The sequence below is a fragment of the Oncorhynchus mykiss genome, chromosome 2, assembly GCF_057628025.1.
Source record: "Oncorhynchus mykiss isolate SJ-2025 chromosome 2, ASM5762802v1, whole genome shotgun sequence".
Classification (NCBI taxonomy): Eukaryota; Metazoa; Chordata; class Actinopteri; order Salmoniformes; family Salmonidae; genus Oncorhynchus; species Oncorhynchus mykiss.
Genome location: NC_143023.1, coordinates 75753867 through 75772047, shown reverse-complemented (window position 1 = coordinate 75772047; position 18181 = coordinate 75753867). Strand labels below are relative to the sequence as shown.

The following is an 18181-nucleotide window of genomic DNA, read 5'->3' as shown; positions in this document are numbered from 1 at the left end:
GCCCTGTATTAAAGAACATAAATGGTGAAAGAAAAGTGTGATAAATAAAAACATATACCAATTTCATTTAAGGACCAAAAAACTGACAGCTGTGCCATATAAATTGCAAAATAGTTGGGGAGAGATTTTCGATGTACCTATTCCTTGGCACATGGTTTATGAATTGATACGCAAAACTTCTAATTTTTCAATTAAAATTACTATACAAAATTCTTGCAACCAATAGAATGTTATATATTTGGGGGATACAATCTTTTCCAGCTCTGCAGATTTTTCTGTGAGGAGGCAGTGTCATTAGATAATTTATGTTGATATTGTCCATATGGAGTTCGTTTTTGGTCACAGCTCCAGGAATGTCTGAAGAATTGCAACATTTGCCTAGAACTAACGCTGCAGATAGCAATACTGGGTGATTTGAAAAGCCATAGTCAATCAATCAATAATATAATTATTATTTTAGCAAAAAAATATATTTTAATTTACAATCTGTAGAAGCTATGAGAATAGAAAGGTTCAGTACTTTTGTGAAGCATCACAGCACAGTTGAAAATATATGGCAAATAGAAATCCAAAATGGAGGATGTTGAGAGATCGATGGGAGGGGTTGAATGGAGCTGAAGGGTGGGACTAATAACAAGATAACCAATACGGGGTCTGTAAAATGTATATAGGTTCAGAAATGTTGTGAAATAGCACAGTTACAAATAGAAATCAAACTGGATGGACATCAGAAATAGAGGATGGAATAAAAACAAACAAAATATTACTATTGTAAAATAGATTGTGTATGTAAAATGTGTATAAGATGCATAAACTGAAGGTAGAAGAAGCCTAAGTGTTATTGTTTATTAGTTTACTCCAATTGGAGGAGTACCATCCTAGGGTTTGCGGGAAATAATAAAGGTATATTCTACAAAAAAAAATGGTGTATGTCTATATAGGTATGTATAGGTTATATAGGTATCTAGGTCTGTATACAGTGCCTTGCGAAAGTATTCGGCCCCCTTGAACTTTGCGACCTTTTGCCACATTTCAGGCTTCAAACATAAAGATATAAAACTATATTTTTTTGTGAAGAATCAACAACAAGTGGGACACAATCATGAAGTGGAACGACATTTATTGGATATTTCAAACTTTTTTAACAAATCAAAAACTGAAAAATTGGGCGTGCAAAATTATTCAGCCCCCTTAAGTTAATACTTTGTAGCGCCACCTTTTGCTGCGATTACAGCTGTAAGTCGCTTGGGGTATGTCTCTATCAGTTTTGCACATCGAGAGACTGAAATCTTTTCCCATTCCTCCTTGCAAAACAGCTCGAGCTCAGTGAGGTTGGATGGAGAGCATTTGTGAACAGCGGTTTTCAGTTCTTTCCACAGATTCTCGATTGGATTCAGGTCTGGACTTTGACTTGGCCATTCTAACACCTGGATATGTTTATTATTGAACCATTCCATTGTAGATTTTGCTTTATGTTTTGGATCATTGTCTTGTTGGAAGATAAATCTCCGTCCCAGTCTCAGGTCTTTTGCAGACTCCATCAGGTTTTCTTCCAGAATGGTCCTGTGTTTGGCTCCATCCATCTTCCCATCAATTTTAACCATCTTCCCTGTCCCTGCTGAAGAAAAGCAGGCCCAAACCATGATGCTGCCACCACCATGTTTGACAGTGAGGATGGTGTGTTCAGCTGTGTTGCTTTTACGCCAAACGTTTTGCATTGTTGCCAAAAAGTTCAATTTTGGTTTCATCTGACCAGAGCACCTTCTTCCACATGTTTGGTGTGTCTCCCAGGTGGCTTGTGGCAAACTTTAAACGGCACTTTTTATGGATATCTTTAAGAAATGGCTTTCTTCTTGCCACTCTTCCATAAAGGCCAGATTTGTGCAATATACGACTGATTGTTGTCCTATGGACAGAGTCTCCCACCTCAGCTGTAGATCTCTGCAGTTCATCCAGAGTGATCATGGGCCTCTTGGCTGCATCTCTGATCAGTCTTCTCCTTGTATGAGCTGAAAGTTTAGAGGGACGGCCAGGTCTTGGTAGATTTGCAGTGGTCTGATACTCCTTCCGTTTCAATATTATCGCTTGCACAGTGCTCCTTGGGATGTTTAAAGCTTGGGAAATCTTTTTGTATCCAAATCCGGCTTTAAACTTCTTCACAACAGTATCTCGGACCTGCCTGGTGTGTTCCTTGTTCTTCATGATGCTCTTTGCGCTTTTAACGGACCTCTGAGACTATCACAGTGCAGGTGCATTTATACGGAGACTTGATTACACACAGGTGGATTGTATTTATCATCATTAGACATTTAGGTCAACATTGGATCATTCAGAGATCCTCACTGAACTTCTGGAGAGAGTTTGTTGCACTGAAAGTAAAGGGGCTGAATAATTTTGCACGCCCAATTTTTCAGTTTTTGATTTGTTAAAAAAGTTTGAAATATCCAATAAATGTCTTTCCACTTCATGATTGTGTCCCACTTGTTGTTGATTCTACACAAAAAATACAGTTTTATATCTTTATGTTTGAAGCCTGAAATGTGGCAAAAGGTCGCAAGGTTCAAGGGGGCCGAATACTTTCGCAAGGCACTGTATGTATGCATATGTGTATGTGTATGTATATGGATATATATATTGACCCCAAAAATAGGGGGGATTGGAAATTATGCAGACAATCACATTGATAGATTTTTTCTTCCTTCTGCAATATTAAGCTGATCCACCCCTAGAAACAAATAAAAATAAAAAATAAAATTACTGTAAAAAAATCCCCTTGGATTGATGAGGAATTTAAAAATTGTATGGTTGAGAGGGATGAGGCAAAGGATATGGCAATTAAGTCTGGCAGCCCTATTGATTGGCAATCGTACTGAAAATTAATAAATCATGTGAGTAAAATAAATGAAAAGTAACTACACTATGAAACAAAAATAAATTATATCAAGAATAATAGTAAAAAGCTTTGGGGCACCTTAAATTACATTTTGGGGAAAAAAGACAACTCGGCTCCTTCATTTATTGAATCAGATGGCTCATTCATCACAAAGCCCACTGATATTGCAAACTACTTGAATGACTTTTTCATTGGCAAGATAAGCAAACTTAGGGATGACATGCCAGCAACAAACGCTGACACTACACATCCAAGTATATCAGACCAAATTATGAAAGACAAGAATTGTACTTTTGAATTCTGTAAAGTCAGTGGGGAAGATGTGAAAAAAATATTGTTGTCTATCAACAATGACAATCCACCAGTGTCTGACAATCTAGATGGAAAATTACTGAGGATAATAGCAGATGATATTGCCACTCCTATTTGCCACATCTTCAATTTAAGCCTACTAGAGAGCGTGTGCCCTCAGGCCTGCAGGGAAGCTAAAGTCATTCGCTACCAAAGAATAGCAAAGCCCCCTTTACTGGCTCAAACAGCTGACCAATCAGCCTGTTACCAACCCTTAGTAAACTTCTGGAAAAAATTGTGTTTGACCAGATACAATGCTATTTTACAGTAAACAAATTGCCCAACAGAAATTCAGCATGCTTATAGGGAAGGACACTCAACAAGCACAGCACTTACACAAAAAGAAATTGATGATAAAATGATTGTGGGGGCTGTCTTGTTAGACTTCAGTGCAGCTTTTGACATTATCGATTATAGTCTGCGGCTGGAAAAACGTATGTGTTATGGCTTTACACCCCCTGCTATAATGTGGATAAAGAGTTACTTGTCTAACAGAACATAGAGGGTGTTCTTTAATGGGAGCCTATCAAATATAATCCAGTTAGAATCAGGAATTCCCCAGGGTAGCTGCTTCGGCACCTTGCTTTTTAAAATATTTACTGACTTTGAGCAAAGCCAGATGACTCTACACTATACATGTCAGCTACGACAGCGACTGAAATGACTGCAACACTCATCAAAGAGCTGCAGTTAGTTTCAGAGTGGGTGGCAAGGAATAAGTTCGCCCTAAATATTTCTAAAACTAAAAGCATTGTATTTGGAACAAAACACTCACTGAACCCTAAACCTCAACTAAATCTTGTAATAAATAATGTGGAAATTGAGAAAGTTGAGATGACTAAACTGCTTGGAGTAACACCAGATTGTAAACTGTCATGGTCAAAACATATTGATGCAGTAGTAGCTAAAATGGGGAGAATTCTGTCAAAAATAAAGCGATGCTCCGCCTTCTTAACAACACTATCAACAAGGCAGGTCCTACAGACCCTAGTTTGTTGCACCTTGACTACTGTTCAGTCATGTGTTCAGGTGGCACAAAAAAGGACTTGCAATTGGCTTAGAACAGGGCAGCACGGCTGGCCCTTGGATGTAGACAGAGAGTTAATATGAATCATTTGCATTTTAATCTCTCCTGACTGAAAGTGGAGGAGAGATTGACTTCATCACTACTTTTATTTATGAGAGGTATTGACAAGTTGAATGCACCGAGCTGTCTGTCTAAACTACTGGCACACAGCACGGACACCCATGCATACCCCACAAGACATGCCACAAGAGGTCTCTACACAGTCCCCAAGTCCAGAACAGACTATGGGAGGCACACAGTACTACATAGAGCCATGACTACATGGAACTCTATTCCACATTAAGTAACTGATGCAAGCAGTAAAATTAGATTTAAAAAACAGATAAAAAAAAACACCTTATGGAACAGAGGGGACTGTGAAGCAACACACATATTGGCACAGACACACACACACACACACACACACACACACACACACACACACACACACACACACACACACACACACACACACACACACACACACAATGGATAACATACGCACTATACATACACATGGATGTAGATATGTGGTAGTGGTGCCTGAGGGCCCACAGTGTGTTGTGAAATCTGTGAATGTATTGTAATGTTTTTAAAATTGTATAACTGCCTTAATTTTGCTGGACCCTGGGAAGAGCAGCTGCTGCCTTGGCAGCAGCTAATGGGAATCCTTAATAAATACAAATACAAATAGAAATAACCCCACCGCCACCATGGGGCACTCTGTTCAGAACGTTGACATCAACAGACTGCTCACCCACACAACGCCATTCACACGGTCTGCGTTTGTGAGGCCGGTTGGACGTGCTGCCAAATTCTCTGAAACAACGTTGGAGGCAGCTTATGAAAGAGAAATGAACATTCAATTATCTGCAAACAGCTCTGGTGGACATTCCTGCAGTCAGCATGCCAATTGCACACGCCCTAAAAACTTTAGACATCTGTGGCATTGTGTTGTGTGACAAAACTGCACATTTTAGAGTGGCCTTTTATTGTCCCCAGCACAAGGTGCACCTGTTTAATGATCATGCTGTTTAATCAGCTTCTTGATTTGCCGCACCTGTCAGGTGGATGGATTATCTTGAAATGCTCACTAACAGGGATGTTAACAAATTTGTGCACAACATTTGAGAGAAATAAGCTTTTTGTGCATATGGAACATTTCTGGGATCTTTTATTTCAGCTCATGAAACATGGGACCAACACTTTACATGTTGTGTTTATATTTGTATTCGGTGTACATTTACACACTATGAGGTTGGAATAATACTGTGAAATTTAGAAAATTGTGATAATGCCCTTTTAGTGTAAGAGCCAATAACAGCTAGTTTTCAGTTTTCCCCTCCCCACTCAGATCACTACCAGAGAAAATACTTGCATGAGAAATTGCTCTTGCTAACAAGATATTTTTTGTTTCTTTTTGACCATTTTAATTGAAAACCTAGAAATGAAATGAAATTGTTACCCAGAAATACTTTTATATTGAGATAAAAACAGCTGCATTGGGCCTTTAAGAGATCCTGGGGAGAACATTGCTTTAGCAAGACAACCTTCGTGTTGGGTCATTCTGAAGTCAGTCAAACCTACACCACCATCTGTTGGCCACTCAGAAAATAACACAATATAACCCCAACAACCCACCACCGGGGGCCTCCCGAGTGGCACAGCGATCTAAGGCACTGCAACACTTGAGCCGTCACTACGGCCCAGGGTTTGATCCTAGGCTGAGACACAGCCGGCCGTGACCGGGAGACCCATGAGGCGGCGCACAATTGGCCCAGCGTCGTCCGGGTTAGGGGAGGGTTTGGCCGACCGGGATGTCCTTTCATGTCCCTTCATGTCCCATCATGCTCTAGCTACTCCTTGTGGGGGGCCGGACGCCTGCAAGCTGACTCCGGTCGGCAGTTGTACAGTGTTTCCTCTTACAAATTGGTGCGACTGGCTTACGGGTTAAGCGAGCAGTGTGTCAAGAAGCAGTGCTGCTTGTCAGGGTCGTTTTTCAGATGACACATGGCTCTCGACCTTCGCCTCTCCTGAATCCGTACAGGAGTTGCAGCGAAGGGACAAGACTGTAAGTACCAATTGAATATCACGAAAGTGGGGAGAAAAAAGCTTTAAAAGTACAAAAAATAAAAGAAAAACAACCCACCACCTAAAGCTGCACACCTTAACCCCCTTGTATGTGTCTCTGGTCGTGGTGTACATCTCAGAGTAGAGCTTATTTACTGAGATCAGATAAGAATCGTTCCCATATCCCCCTTTCCTGTGTGTGTGTGTGTGTGTGTGTGTGTGTGTGTGTACACTCACCACATTGTGACAGGGAGTAAAGACATCACTGTAGAGTAGAGCACACTCTCTCTTGGCGTACGGCTGTCTACCCAGGTCTCCTTCACACGCTCTCTTCACCACATAGTCACTCTCACACTGACACACACACACAGAGACAAAGTTGGTGGGTGCCTGATGTCTCCAAAATCTTACAGGTAGACCCTAGAGAGGCAGGAGACTGGGCTGAGGGGTTGAAGCGAGGGGGCGGGGGGGGGGGATATACACTGCTCAAAAAAATAAAGGGAACACTTAAACAACACAATGTAACTCCAAGTCAATCACACTTCTGTGAAATCAAACTGTCCACTTAGGAAGCAACACTGATTGACAATACATTTCACATGCTGTTGTGCAAATGGAATAGACAACAGGTGGAAATTATAGGCAATTGGCAAGACACCCCCAATAAAGGAGTGGTTCTGCAGGTGGTGACCACAGACCACTTCTCAGTTCCCATGCTTCCTGGCTGATGTTTTGGTTACTTTTGAATGCTGCCGGTGCTTTCACTCTAGTGGTAGCATGAGACGGAGTCTACAACCCACACAAGGGGCTCAGGTAGTGCAGCTCATCTAGGATGGCACATCAATGCGAGCTGTGGCAAGAAGGTTTGCTGTGTCTGTCAGCGTAGTGTCCAGAGCATGGAGGCGCTACCAGGAGACAGGCCAGTACATCAGGAGACGTGGAGGAGGCCGTAGGAGGGCAACAACCCAGCAGCAGGACAGCTACCTCCGCCTTTGTGCAAGGAGGAGCAGGAGGAGCACTGCCAGAGCCCTGCAAAATGACCTCCAGCAGGCCACACATGTGCATGTGTCTGCTCAAACGGTCAGAAACAGACTCCATGAGGGTGGTATGAGGGCCCGACGTCCACAGGTGGGGGTTGTGCTTACAGCCCAACACCGTGCAGGACGTTTTGCATTTGCCAGAGAACACCAAGATTGGCAAATTCGCCACTGGCGCCCTGTGACCTTCACAGATGAAAGCAGGTTCACACTGAGCACGTGACAGACGTGACAGAGTCTGGAGACGCTGTGGAGAACGTTCTGCTGCCTGCAACATCCTCCAGCATGACCGGTTTGGCGGTGGGTCAGTCATGGTGTGGGGTGGCATTTCTTTGGGGGGCCGCACAGCCCTCCATGTGCTCGCCAGAGGTAGCCTGACTGCCATTAGGTACCGAGATGAGATCCTCAGACCCCTTGTGAGACCATATGCTGGTGCGGTAGGCCCTGGGTTCCTTATAATGCAAGACAATGCTAGACCTCATGTGGCTGGAGTGTGTCAGCAGTTCCTGCAAGAGGAAGGCATTGATGCTATGGACTGGCCCGCCCGTTCCCCAGACCTGAATCCAATTTAGCACATCTGGGACAACATGTCTCGCTCCATCCACCAACGCCACGTTGCACCACAGACTGTCCAGGAGTTGGCGGATGCTTTAGTCCAGGTCTGGGAGGAGATCCCTCAGGCCACCTAATCAGGAGCATGCCCAGGCGTTGTAGGTAGGTCATACAGGCACGTGGAGGCCACACACACTACTGAGCCTCATTTTGACTTGTTTTAAGGACATTACATCAAAGTTGGATCAGCCTGTAGTGTGGTTTTCCACTTTAATTTTGAGTGTGACTCCAAATCCAGACCTCCATGGGTTGATAAATTAGATTTCCATTGATCATTTTTGTGTGATTTTGTTGTCAGCACATTCAACTATGTAAAGAAAAAAGTATTTAATAAGAATATTTCGTTCATTCAGATCTAGGATGTGTTATTTTAGTGTTCCCTTAATTTTTTTGAGCAGTATATATATATATTTCCACTTCAAAACTAAAGACAAAGAACAAGGAAATATTCTCCAAGTTCCCCCTTTTAGGCAGCCATTACTCTGGGAATAATATTTTATCTTTAGAGACATGGTAAATTGGCTGTGTTCGCAGGTTGGCGTTTATTGCCGTGACTCATGTACTGGAGGCAGCTCTGCAGTGTGGTTAAAAGCTGGCACAGCCACAGAGTCACAAAACCTTAGCCTAACCTTAACCCTGACATCACCACACTGCTAACCCTAATGCCTAAAGGCCTTTGTAGACTGTATGTCAGATTCAGTGGTTTACGATTATCATGTCACACAGTGCAATGTTACCAAATTCAAAATATTGATATAAACCTGTCCAGATTGCACAATTTGCTTCAGTTCTGTCGTCACATTCAGCTATTTGCTTGTGAGGCTACGTCAGCCGACATAGGCTACATCAACTGCAGCAGTGTATTTGATCTGTGCATGTCCCAGTCCCAGCAGAGCATATCCCAGTCCCAGCAGAACATGTCCCAGCAGAGCATGTCCCGGCCCCAGCAGAACATGTCCCAGCCCCAGCAGAACATGTACCAGCAGAGCATGTCCCAGCAGAACATGTCCCAGCAGAGCATGTCCCAGGCCCAGCAGAACATGTCCCAGCCCCAGCAGAACATGTCCAAGCCCCAGCAGAACATATCCCAGCAGAGCATGTCCCAGCAGAGCATGTCCCAGCACCAGCAGAGCATGTCCCAGCCCCAGCAGGAACATGTCCCAGCCCCAGCAGAACATGTCCCAGCAGAGCATATCCCAGCAGAGTATGTCCAAGCAGAGCATGTCCCAGCAGAGCATATCCCAGCAGAGCATGTCACAGCAGAGCATGTCCCAGCAGAGCATGTCCCAGCCCCAGCAGAACATGTCCCAGCAGAGCATATCCCAGCAGAGCATGTCCCAGCCCCAGCAGAACATGTCCCAGCAGAGCATGTCCCAGCCCCAGCAGAACATGTCCCAGCAGAGCATGTCCCAGCAGAACATGTCCAAACCTCAGCAGAACATGTCCCAGCAGAGCATGTCCCAGCCCCAGCAGAACATGTCCCAGCAGAACATGTCCCAGCAGAGCATGTCCCAGCCCCAGCAGAACATGTCCCAGCAGAACATGTCCCAGCAGAGCATGTCCCAGCCCCAGCAGAACATGTCCCAGCAGAACATGTCCCAGCAGAGAATGTCCCAAGAGAACATGTCCCAGCAGCGCATGTCCCAGCAGAACATGTCCCAGAAGAGCATGTCCCAGCAGAACATGTCCCAGCAGAGCATGTCCCAGCCCCAGCAGAACATGTCCCAGCAGAACATGTCCCAGCAGAGCATGTCCCAGCAGAACATTTCCCAGCAGAGCATGTCCCAGCCCCAGCAAAACATGTCCCAGCAGAACATGTCCCAGCAGAGCATGTCCCAAGGGAACATGTCCCAGCAGCGCATGTCCCAGCAGAACATGTCCGAGCAGAGCATGTCCCAGCAGAACATGTCCCAGCAGAGCATGTCCCAACCCCAGCAGAACATGTCCCAGCAGAACATGTCACAGCAGAGCATGTCCCAGCAGAACATGTCCCAGAAGAGCATGTCCCAGCAGAACATGTCCCAGCAGAGCATGTCCCAGCAGAACATGTCCCAGCAGAGCATGTCCCAGCCCCAGCAGAACATGTCCCAGCCCCAGCAGAGCATGTCCCAGCCCCAGCAGAACATGTCCCAGCAGAGCATGTCCCAGCAGAGCATATCCCAGCCCCAGCACAACATGTCCCAGCCCCAGCAGAACATGTCCCAGCAGAGCATTTCCCAGCCCCAGCAGAGCATATCCCAGCCACAGCAGAACATGTCCCAGCCCCAGCAGAGCATGTCCCAGCCCCAGCAGAACATGTCCCAGTCCCAGCCGAACATGTCCCAGCCCCAGCAGAGCATTTCCCAGCCCCAGCAGAGCATATCCCAGCCCCAGCAGAACATGTCCCAGTCCCAGCAGAGCATGTCCCAGCCCCAGCAGAACATGACCCAGCCCCAGCAGAACATGTCCCAGCCCCAGCAGAACATGTCCCAGCCCCAGCAGAGCATATCCCAGCCCCAGCAGAACATGTCCCAGCCCCAGCAGAACATGTCCCAGCAGAGCATGTCCCAGCCCCAGCAGAGCATGTCCCAGCCCCAGCAGAACATGTCCCAGCCCCAGCAGAGCATGTCCCAGCCCCAGCAGAACATGCCCCAGCCCCAGCAGAGCATATCCCAGCAGAGCATGTCCCAGCCCCAGCAGAACATGTCCCAGCCCCAGCAAAGCATGTCCCAGCCCCAGCAGAACATGTCCCAGCAGAGCATGTCCCAGCCCCAGCAGAGCATGTCCCAGCCCCAGCAGAACATGTCCCAGCCCCAGCAGAGCATGTCCCAGCCCCAGCAGAACATGCCCCAGCCCCAGCAGAGCATATCCCAGCAGAGCATGTCCCAGCCCCAGCACAACATGTCCCAGCCCCAGCAAAGCATGTCCCAGCCCCAGCAGAACATGTCCCAGCAGAGCATGTCCCAGCCCCAGCAGAGCATGTCCCAGCCCCAGCAGAGCATGTCCCAGCCCCAGCAGAACATGTCCCAGCAGAGCATGTCCCAGCAGAGCATATCCCAGCCCCAGCAGAACATGTCCCAGCCCCAGCAGAACATGTCCCAGCCCCAGCAGAACATGTCCCAGCAGAGCATGTCCCAGCCCCAGCAGAGCATGTCCCAGCCCCAGCAGAACATGTCCCAGCCCCAGCAGAGCATGACCCAGCCCCAGCAGAACATGTCCCAGCCCCAGCAGAACATGTCCCAGCAGAACATGTCCCAGCCCCAGCAGAACATGTCCCAGCCCCAGCAGAGCATGTCCCAGCCCCAGCAGAACATGTCCCAGCCCCAGCAGAACATGTCCCAGCCCCAGCAGAGCATGTCCCAGTCCCAGCAGAGCATGTCCCAGCCCCAGCAGAGCATGTCCCAGCCCCAGCAGAACATGTCCCAGCCCCAGCAGAGCATGTCCCAGCCCCAGCAGAACATGTCCCAGCCCCAGCAGAGCATATCCCAGCAGAGCATGACCCAGCCCCAGCAGAACATGTCCCAGCCCCAGCAGAGCATGTCCCAACCCCAGCAGAGCATGTCCCAGCAGAGCATATCCCAGCCCCAGCAGAGCATGTCCCAGCCCCAGCAGAGCATGTCCCAGCCCCTTGCAGAACATGTCCCAGCAGAACATGTCCCAGCAGAGCATATCCCAGCCCCAGCAGAGCATGTCCCAGCCCCAGCAGAGCATGTCCCAGCCCCTTGCAGAACATGTCCCAGCAGAACATGTCCCAGCAGAGCATGTCCCAGCCCTAGCAGAACATGTCCCAGCAGAGCATGTCCCAGCCCCAGCAGAACATGTCCCAGCAGAGCATGTCCCAGCCCCAGCAGAACATGTCCCAGCCCCAGCAGAGCATGTCCCAGCCCCAGCAGAACATGTCCCAGCCCCAGCAGAGCATATCCCAGCCCAAGCAGAACATGTCCCAGCCCCAGCAGAACATGTCCCAGCAGAGCATGTCCCAGCCCCAGCAGAGCATATCCCAGCCCCAGCAGAACATGTCCCAGCCCCAGCAGAACATGTCCCAGCTCCAGCAGAACATGCCCCAGCCCCAGCAGAGCATATCCCAGCCCCAGCAGAACATGTCCCAGCCCCAGCAGAACATGTCCCAGCAGAGCATGACCCAGCCCCAGCATAACATATCCCAGCCCCAGCAGAACATGTCCCAGCAGAGCATGTCCCAGCCCCAGCAGAACATGTCCCAGCCCCAGCAGAGCATGTCCCAGCCCCAGCAGAACATGTCCCAGCCCCAGCAGAGCATATCCCAGCCCCAGCAGAACATGTCCCAGCCCCAGCAGAACATGTCCCAGCAGAGCATGTCCCAGCCCCAGCAGAGCATGTCCCAGCCCCAGCAGAACATGTCCCAGCCCCAGCAGAGCATGTCCCAGCCCCAGCAGAACATGCCCCAGCCCCAGCAGAGCATATCCCAGCAGAGCATGTCCCAGCCCCAGCAGAACATGTCCCAGCCCCAGCAAAGCATGTCCCAGCCCCAGCAGAACATGTCCCAGCAGAGCATGTCCCAGCCCCAGCAGAGCATGTCCCAGCCCCAGCAGAGCATGTCCCAGCCCTTTGCAGAACATGTCCCAGCAGAGCATGTCCCAGCAGAGTATGTCCCAGCCCCAGCAGAGCATGTCCCATCCCCAGCAGAACATGTCCCATCCCCAGCAGAACATGTCCCAGCCCCAGCAGAGCATGTCCCAGCCCCAGCAGAACATGTATCAGCCCCAGCAGAGCATATCCCAGCCCCAGCAGAACATGTCCCATCCCCAGCAGAACATGTCCCAGCCCCAGCAGAGCATGTCCCAGCCCCAGCAGAACATGTATCAGCCCCAGCAGAGCATATCCCAGCCCCAGCAGAACATGTCCCAGCCCCAGCAGAACATGTCCCAGAAGAGCATGTCCCAGCCCCAGCAGAGCATATCCCAGCCCCAGCAGAACATGTCCCAGCCCCAGCAGAACATGTCCCAGCCCCAGCAGAACATGCCCCAGCCCCAGCAGAGCATATCCCAGCCCCAGCAGAACATGTCCCAGCAGAGCATGTCCCAGCCCCAGCAGAACATGTCCCAGCCCCAGCAGAACATGTCCCAGCAGAGCATGACCCAGCCCCAGCATAACATGTCCCAGCCCCAGATGAGCATGTCCCAGCCCCAGCAGTGCATATCCCAGCCCCAGCAGAACATGTCCCAGCCCCAGCAGTGCATATCCCAGCCCCAGCAGTGCATATCCCAGCCCCAGCAGAACATGTCCCAGCCCCAGCAGAACATGTCCCAGCCCCAGCAGTGCATATCCCAGCCCCAGGAGAGCATATCCCAGACCCAGATGAGCATGTCCCAGCCCCAGCAGTGCATATCCCAGCCCCAGCAGAACATGTCCCAGCCCCAGCAGAACATGTCCCAGCCCCAGCAGAGCATGTCCCAGCCCCAGGAGAGCATATCCCAGCTCCAGCAGAACATATCCCAGCAGAGCATGTCCCAGCCCCAGCAGAACATGTCCCAGCCCCAGCAGTGCATATCCCAGCCCCAGGAGAGCATATCCCAGCCCCAGATGAGCATGTCCCAGCCCCAGCAGTGCATATCCCAGCCCCAGCAGAACATGTCCCAGCCCCAGCAGAACATGTCCCAGCCCCAGCAGAGCATGTCCCAGCCCCAGGAGAGCATATCCCAGCTCCAGCAGAACATATCCCAGCAGAGCATGTCCCAGCCCCAGCAGAACATGTCCCAGCAGAGCATGTCCCAGCCCCAGCAGAACATGACCCAGCCCCAGCAGAACATGTCCCAGCCCCAGCAGAACATGTCCCAGCCCCAGCAGAGCATGTCCCAGCCCCAGCAGAACATGTCCCAGCCCCAGCAGAGCATGTCCTAGTCCCAGCAGAGCATGTCCCAGCCCCAGCAGAGCATGTCCCAGCCCCAGCAGAACATGTCCCAGCCCCAGCAGAACATGTCCCAGCCCCAGCAGAGCATGTCCCAGTCCCAGCAGAGCATGTCCCAGCCCCAGCAGAACATGTCCCAGCACCAGCAGAACATGTCCCAGCAGAACATGTCCCAGCAGAGCATGTCCCAGCCCCAGCAGAGCATGTCCCAGCAGAGCATGTCCCAGCCCCAGCAGAGCATGTCCCAGCCCCAGCAGAACATGTCCCAGCACCAGCAGAACATGTCCCAGCACCAGCAGAACATGTCCCAGCAGAGCATGTCCCAGCCCCAGACGAGCATGTCCCAGCAGAGCATGTCCCAGCCCCAGCAGAGCATGTCCCAGCAGGGCATGTCCCAGCAGAACATGTCTCTCTCTATGCTTATGTGCCAGTGAAGTATGCATCTTAGAAACAGTTCACATACAAACGTTATAGTGTCTTGTGAAAAGTATTCAGACCCCTTGACGTTTTTCACATTTTGCTACGTTACAGACGTACTGTGAAAATTGATGAAATATATTTTTGTCCTCAAATCTACACACAATACCACATGAAAACAAAATGAAAACAAGATGATCAAAGATGATCAATGGGAACAGGATGCACCGGAGCTCAATTTCGTGTCTTATAGCAAAGGGTCTGAATAATTATGTAAATAAGGTATTTCTGTTTTTTTTTTTTATATCCATTTGCAAAAAATTCTAAAAACCTGTTTTTGCTTTGTCATTATGTGGCATTGTGTGTAGATTGATTAAAAAAAACATAATCAATTTTAGAATAAGGCTGTAACATAACAAAATGTGGAAAAAGTCAAGAGGTCTGGATACTTTCCGAAGATACTTTGTTCCTTTGCACCCCATTATTTCTATCTCTACTTTGCACATTCTTCCACTGCAAATCTACCATTCCAGTGTTTAACTTGCAATATTGTATTTACTTTTTTTTTTTTTTTGCCTTTACCTCCCTTATCTCACCTCATTTGCTCACATTGTATATAGACTTATTTTTCTACTGTATTATTGACTGTATGTTTGTTTTACTTCATGTGTAACTCTGTGTTGTTGTATGTGTCGAACTGCTTTGCTTTATCTTGGCCAGGTCGCAATTGTAAATGAGAACTTGTTCTCAACTTGCCCACCTGGTTAAATAAAGGTGAAATAAATTAATAAAAATGTCCAAACAAATCAAATAGGCTTCCCCAAAAATGTTGATGGCTGATTTTGTGCATTTGTCAAAATCCCATCAGGTAGCATGATTTCAGATGTCATGGAAACTACATTATTAGGGAAATCGTTCTTCTTGCAAAGCATGTAAATGTTTAAATCAAACTATTATATTAATCTGACTATTCACAATAATCTTCGCTGGGATCGGCTCGTAACACCAGGCCGCACTACACGATAAAGGCAAAACAATTCTGACACTGCCAGAACTTTGGCAGACTCTGGTACTTTATCGGCAGACCTAGGCCCTATCACACTGAACGAGCCAAGATGTTTGTCTGGGACTCCTTGACAATAAACGTCAACCTGCATTTAGTTCAGTATAGTTATTTTTCCATGTGGGAGTGGAGAGCAGATGGCTAAGAGTTTGCAGTTCCACTATGTGTGTGTCTGTGTGTGTACCTGTCCCAGGGCCCAGCTGTCTCCGAAGCCCTGAGCATTGCTGACCTCCATGTGGCTGGATGTGGTCATGTCATTCACTGTCACACTGTCAAAGTTCCCACACAGACCACTCAGGAGACCCTAGACAGACAGGGGGAAGGAAAGGATAGAGAAAGAAAAGGGAGGATTAGGGGTGGGGTGAGTGGTGACCTTTCAAAGTGGTCCAGCTCAGCACTGTTAAGAGAGAGAGATAGTGTGGTGTGTGTGTGTGTATCCTGACCTTCCAATGTGGTCCAACTCTGATGTGTACGGTCGTCTTGCGGTCCCAGAGAATGGTTAGGTCCTGGTAGGGAAAGTGGATTGCTGTGTAGTAGCCTGCTGACCACAGCTCAAATTCGGACCCCTTACCTACCACACTGGATGGACTCTGTAGAGTAGAGTTTATAAGACACACACCGGGCCAGACCCGGGTTAGGACACACCGGGATTGTCACATGTAGGGTCTGTACTGCCCACCAAGGAGGGCTCATGGACTTAATTGAGTGTGAAATGTGTGAGTGTGTGTGTGTGTGTGTGTGTGTGTGTGTGTGTGGTACACACAGGCTGGCCTGAGTTGTCGTTGAAGTAGATCTTGGTGAATCCAACATGGATGACCAGCATCTTCATACAGATGATCCCACTCTGATAACAATCCTTATTCTGGGCCACGATGGACACCTCACCATCTATACTCTGGAGAGAGAGAGAAAGAAAGAAAGAAAGAAAGAAAGAAAGAAAGAAAGAAAGAAAGAAAGAAAGAAAGAAAGAAAGAAAGAAAGAACGACCGAGAAAGATTAACCATCACCTACACAGAGATGAACCTGGAGAAGAGTCCCCTAAGCAAGCTGATCCTGGGGCTCTGTTTACAAACACAAACAGAGCCCCAGGACAGCAGCACAATTAGACCCAACCAAATCATGAGAAAACAAACAGATAATTACTTGACGCATTAGAAAGAATTAACAAAAAAACGTAGCAAACTAGAATGCTATTTGGCTCTAAACAGAGAGTAACCCATATTTATGTTTATTTATTTTCCCTTTAGTACTTTAACTATTTGCACAGCGTTATAACACTGTACATAACCATATGACATTTGAAATGTCTCTATTCCTTTGTGAGTGTAATGTTTACTGTAATTTTGTAATTGCTCATTTCACTTTTGTTTATTATTTATTTCACTTGCTTTGACAATGTAAACATATGTTTCCCATGCCAATAAAGCCCTTTGAATTGGAGTGAGAGAGAGAGAGAGAGAGAGAGAGAGAGAGAGAGAGAGAGAGAGAGAGAGAGAGAGAGAGAGCCGTGCTTATTATAGACACTTCAACTACACTCTCGGGAGAGAGAAAGAGTACTGTGTGCGTGTATGTGTATGTGTGGTCTCTAGTGTGGTGTGCAGGTCTGTCCCTAGGGCAGGTAGAGTGCATTCCTGTTGCTCAGTGTTCCTTTACTGAGAGCCTCTGACATTTACAGGAACAGCATCACGTTCAGGGTCGTGGTCAGGAGGGAGCAACACACTGAACAATGCAGATAGAAATGTCATGAACAGAGCTGACATATATCTTAGTCTACCTGTCAGTTAGATGCATATCTGTTCTACACTATACATTAGGAACACCTGCTCTTTTCATGACAGACTGACCAGGTGAATCAAATCAAATTGTATTGTCACATGCGCCAAATACAACAGGTGTCGTAGACTTTACAGTAAAATCCTAACCAACAACGCAGTTAAGAAAAAAAGACCTAAAAAAAGAAATGAATAAAAGTAGAGAATAATTAAAGAGCAGCAGTAAAATAACAATAGCTGGGCTATATACAGGGGGTACTGGTACAGAGTCAATGTGGAGGCTATATACAGGGGGTACTGGTACAGAGTCAATGTGGAGGCTATATACAGGGGGTACTGGTACCGAGTCAATGTGGAGGCTATATACAGGGGGTACTGGTACAGAGTCAATGTGGAGGCTATATACAGGGGGTACTGGTACAGAGTCAATGTGGAGGCTATATACAGGGGGTACTGGTACAGTCAATGTGGAGGCTATATACAGGGGGTACTGGTACAGAGTCAATGTGGAGGCTATATACAGGGGGTACTGGTACAGAGTCAATGTGGAGGCTATATACAGGGGGTACTGGTACAGAGTCAATGTGCGGGGCTATATACAGGGGGTACTGGTACAGAGTCAATGTGGAGGCTATATACAGGGGGTACTGGTACAGAGTCAATGTGCGGGGGCACCGGTTAGTCGAGGTAATTGAGGTAATATGTACATGTAGGTAGAGTTAAAGTGACTATGCATAGTTAATAAACAGAGAGTAGCAGCATCATAAAAGAGGGGGGTGTAAATAGTCTGGGTAGCCATTTGATTAGCTGTTCAGGAGTCTTATGGCTTGGGGGTAGAAGCTGTTTTAGAAGCCTCTTGGACCTCGACTTGGCGCTCCGGTACCACTTGCTGTGTGGTAGCAGAGAGAACAGTCTATGACTAGGGTGGCTGGAGACTTTGACAATCCAGGTGAAAGCTATGATCCCTTATTGATGTCACCTGTTAAATCCACTTCAATCGGTGTAGATGAAGGAAGGGGAGGACACAGGTTGAA

General features: G+C 47.8%; 1 protein-coding gene across 1 annotated transcript in view; it reads right to left on the bottom strand.

Annotated features, from left to right (window-relative positions):
* The window catches only part of otogl (otogelin-like), a 48504-nt gene that overhangs the window by 17877 nt on the left and 12446 nt on the right, over positions 1 to 18181 (bottom strand). The window contains exons 18-20 of the mRNA XM_090215410.1: positions 16139 to 16270; positions 15560 to 15679; positions 6647 to 6734 (exon numbers count right to left, since the gene is read on the bottom strand). Of these exons, the coding sequence (XP_090071536.1) occupies positions 6647 to 6734; positions 15560 to 15679; positions 16139 to 16270 (340 nt within the window). The remainder of the gene's footprint in view (positions 1 to 6646; positions 6735 to 15559; positions 15680 to 16138; positions 16271 to 18181) is intronic.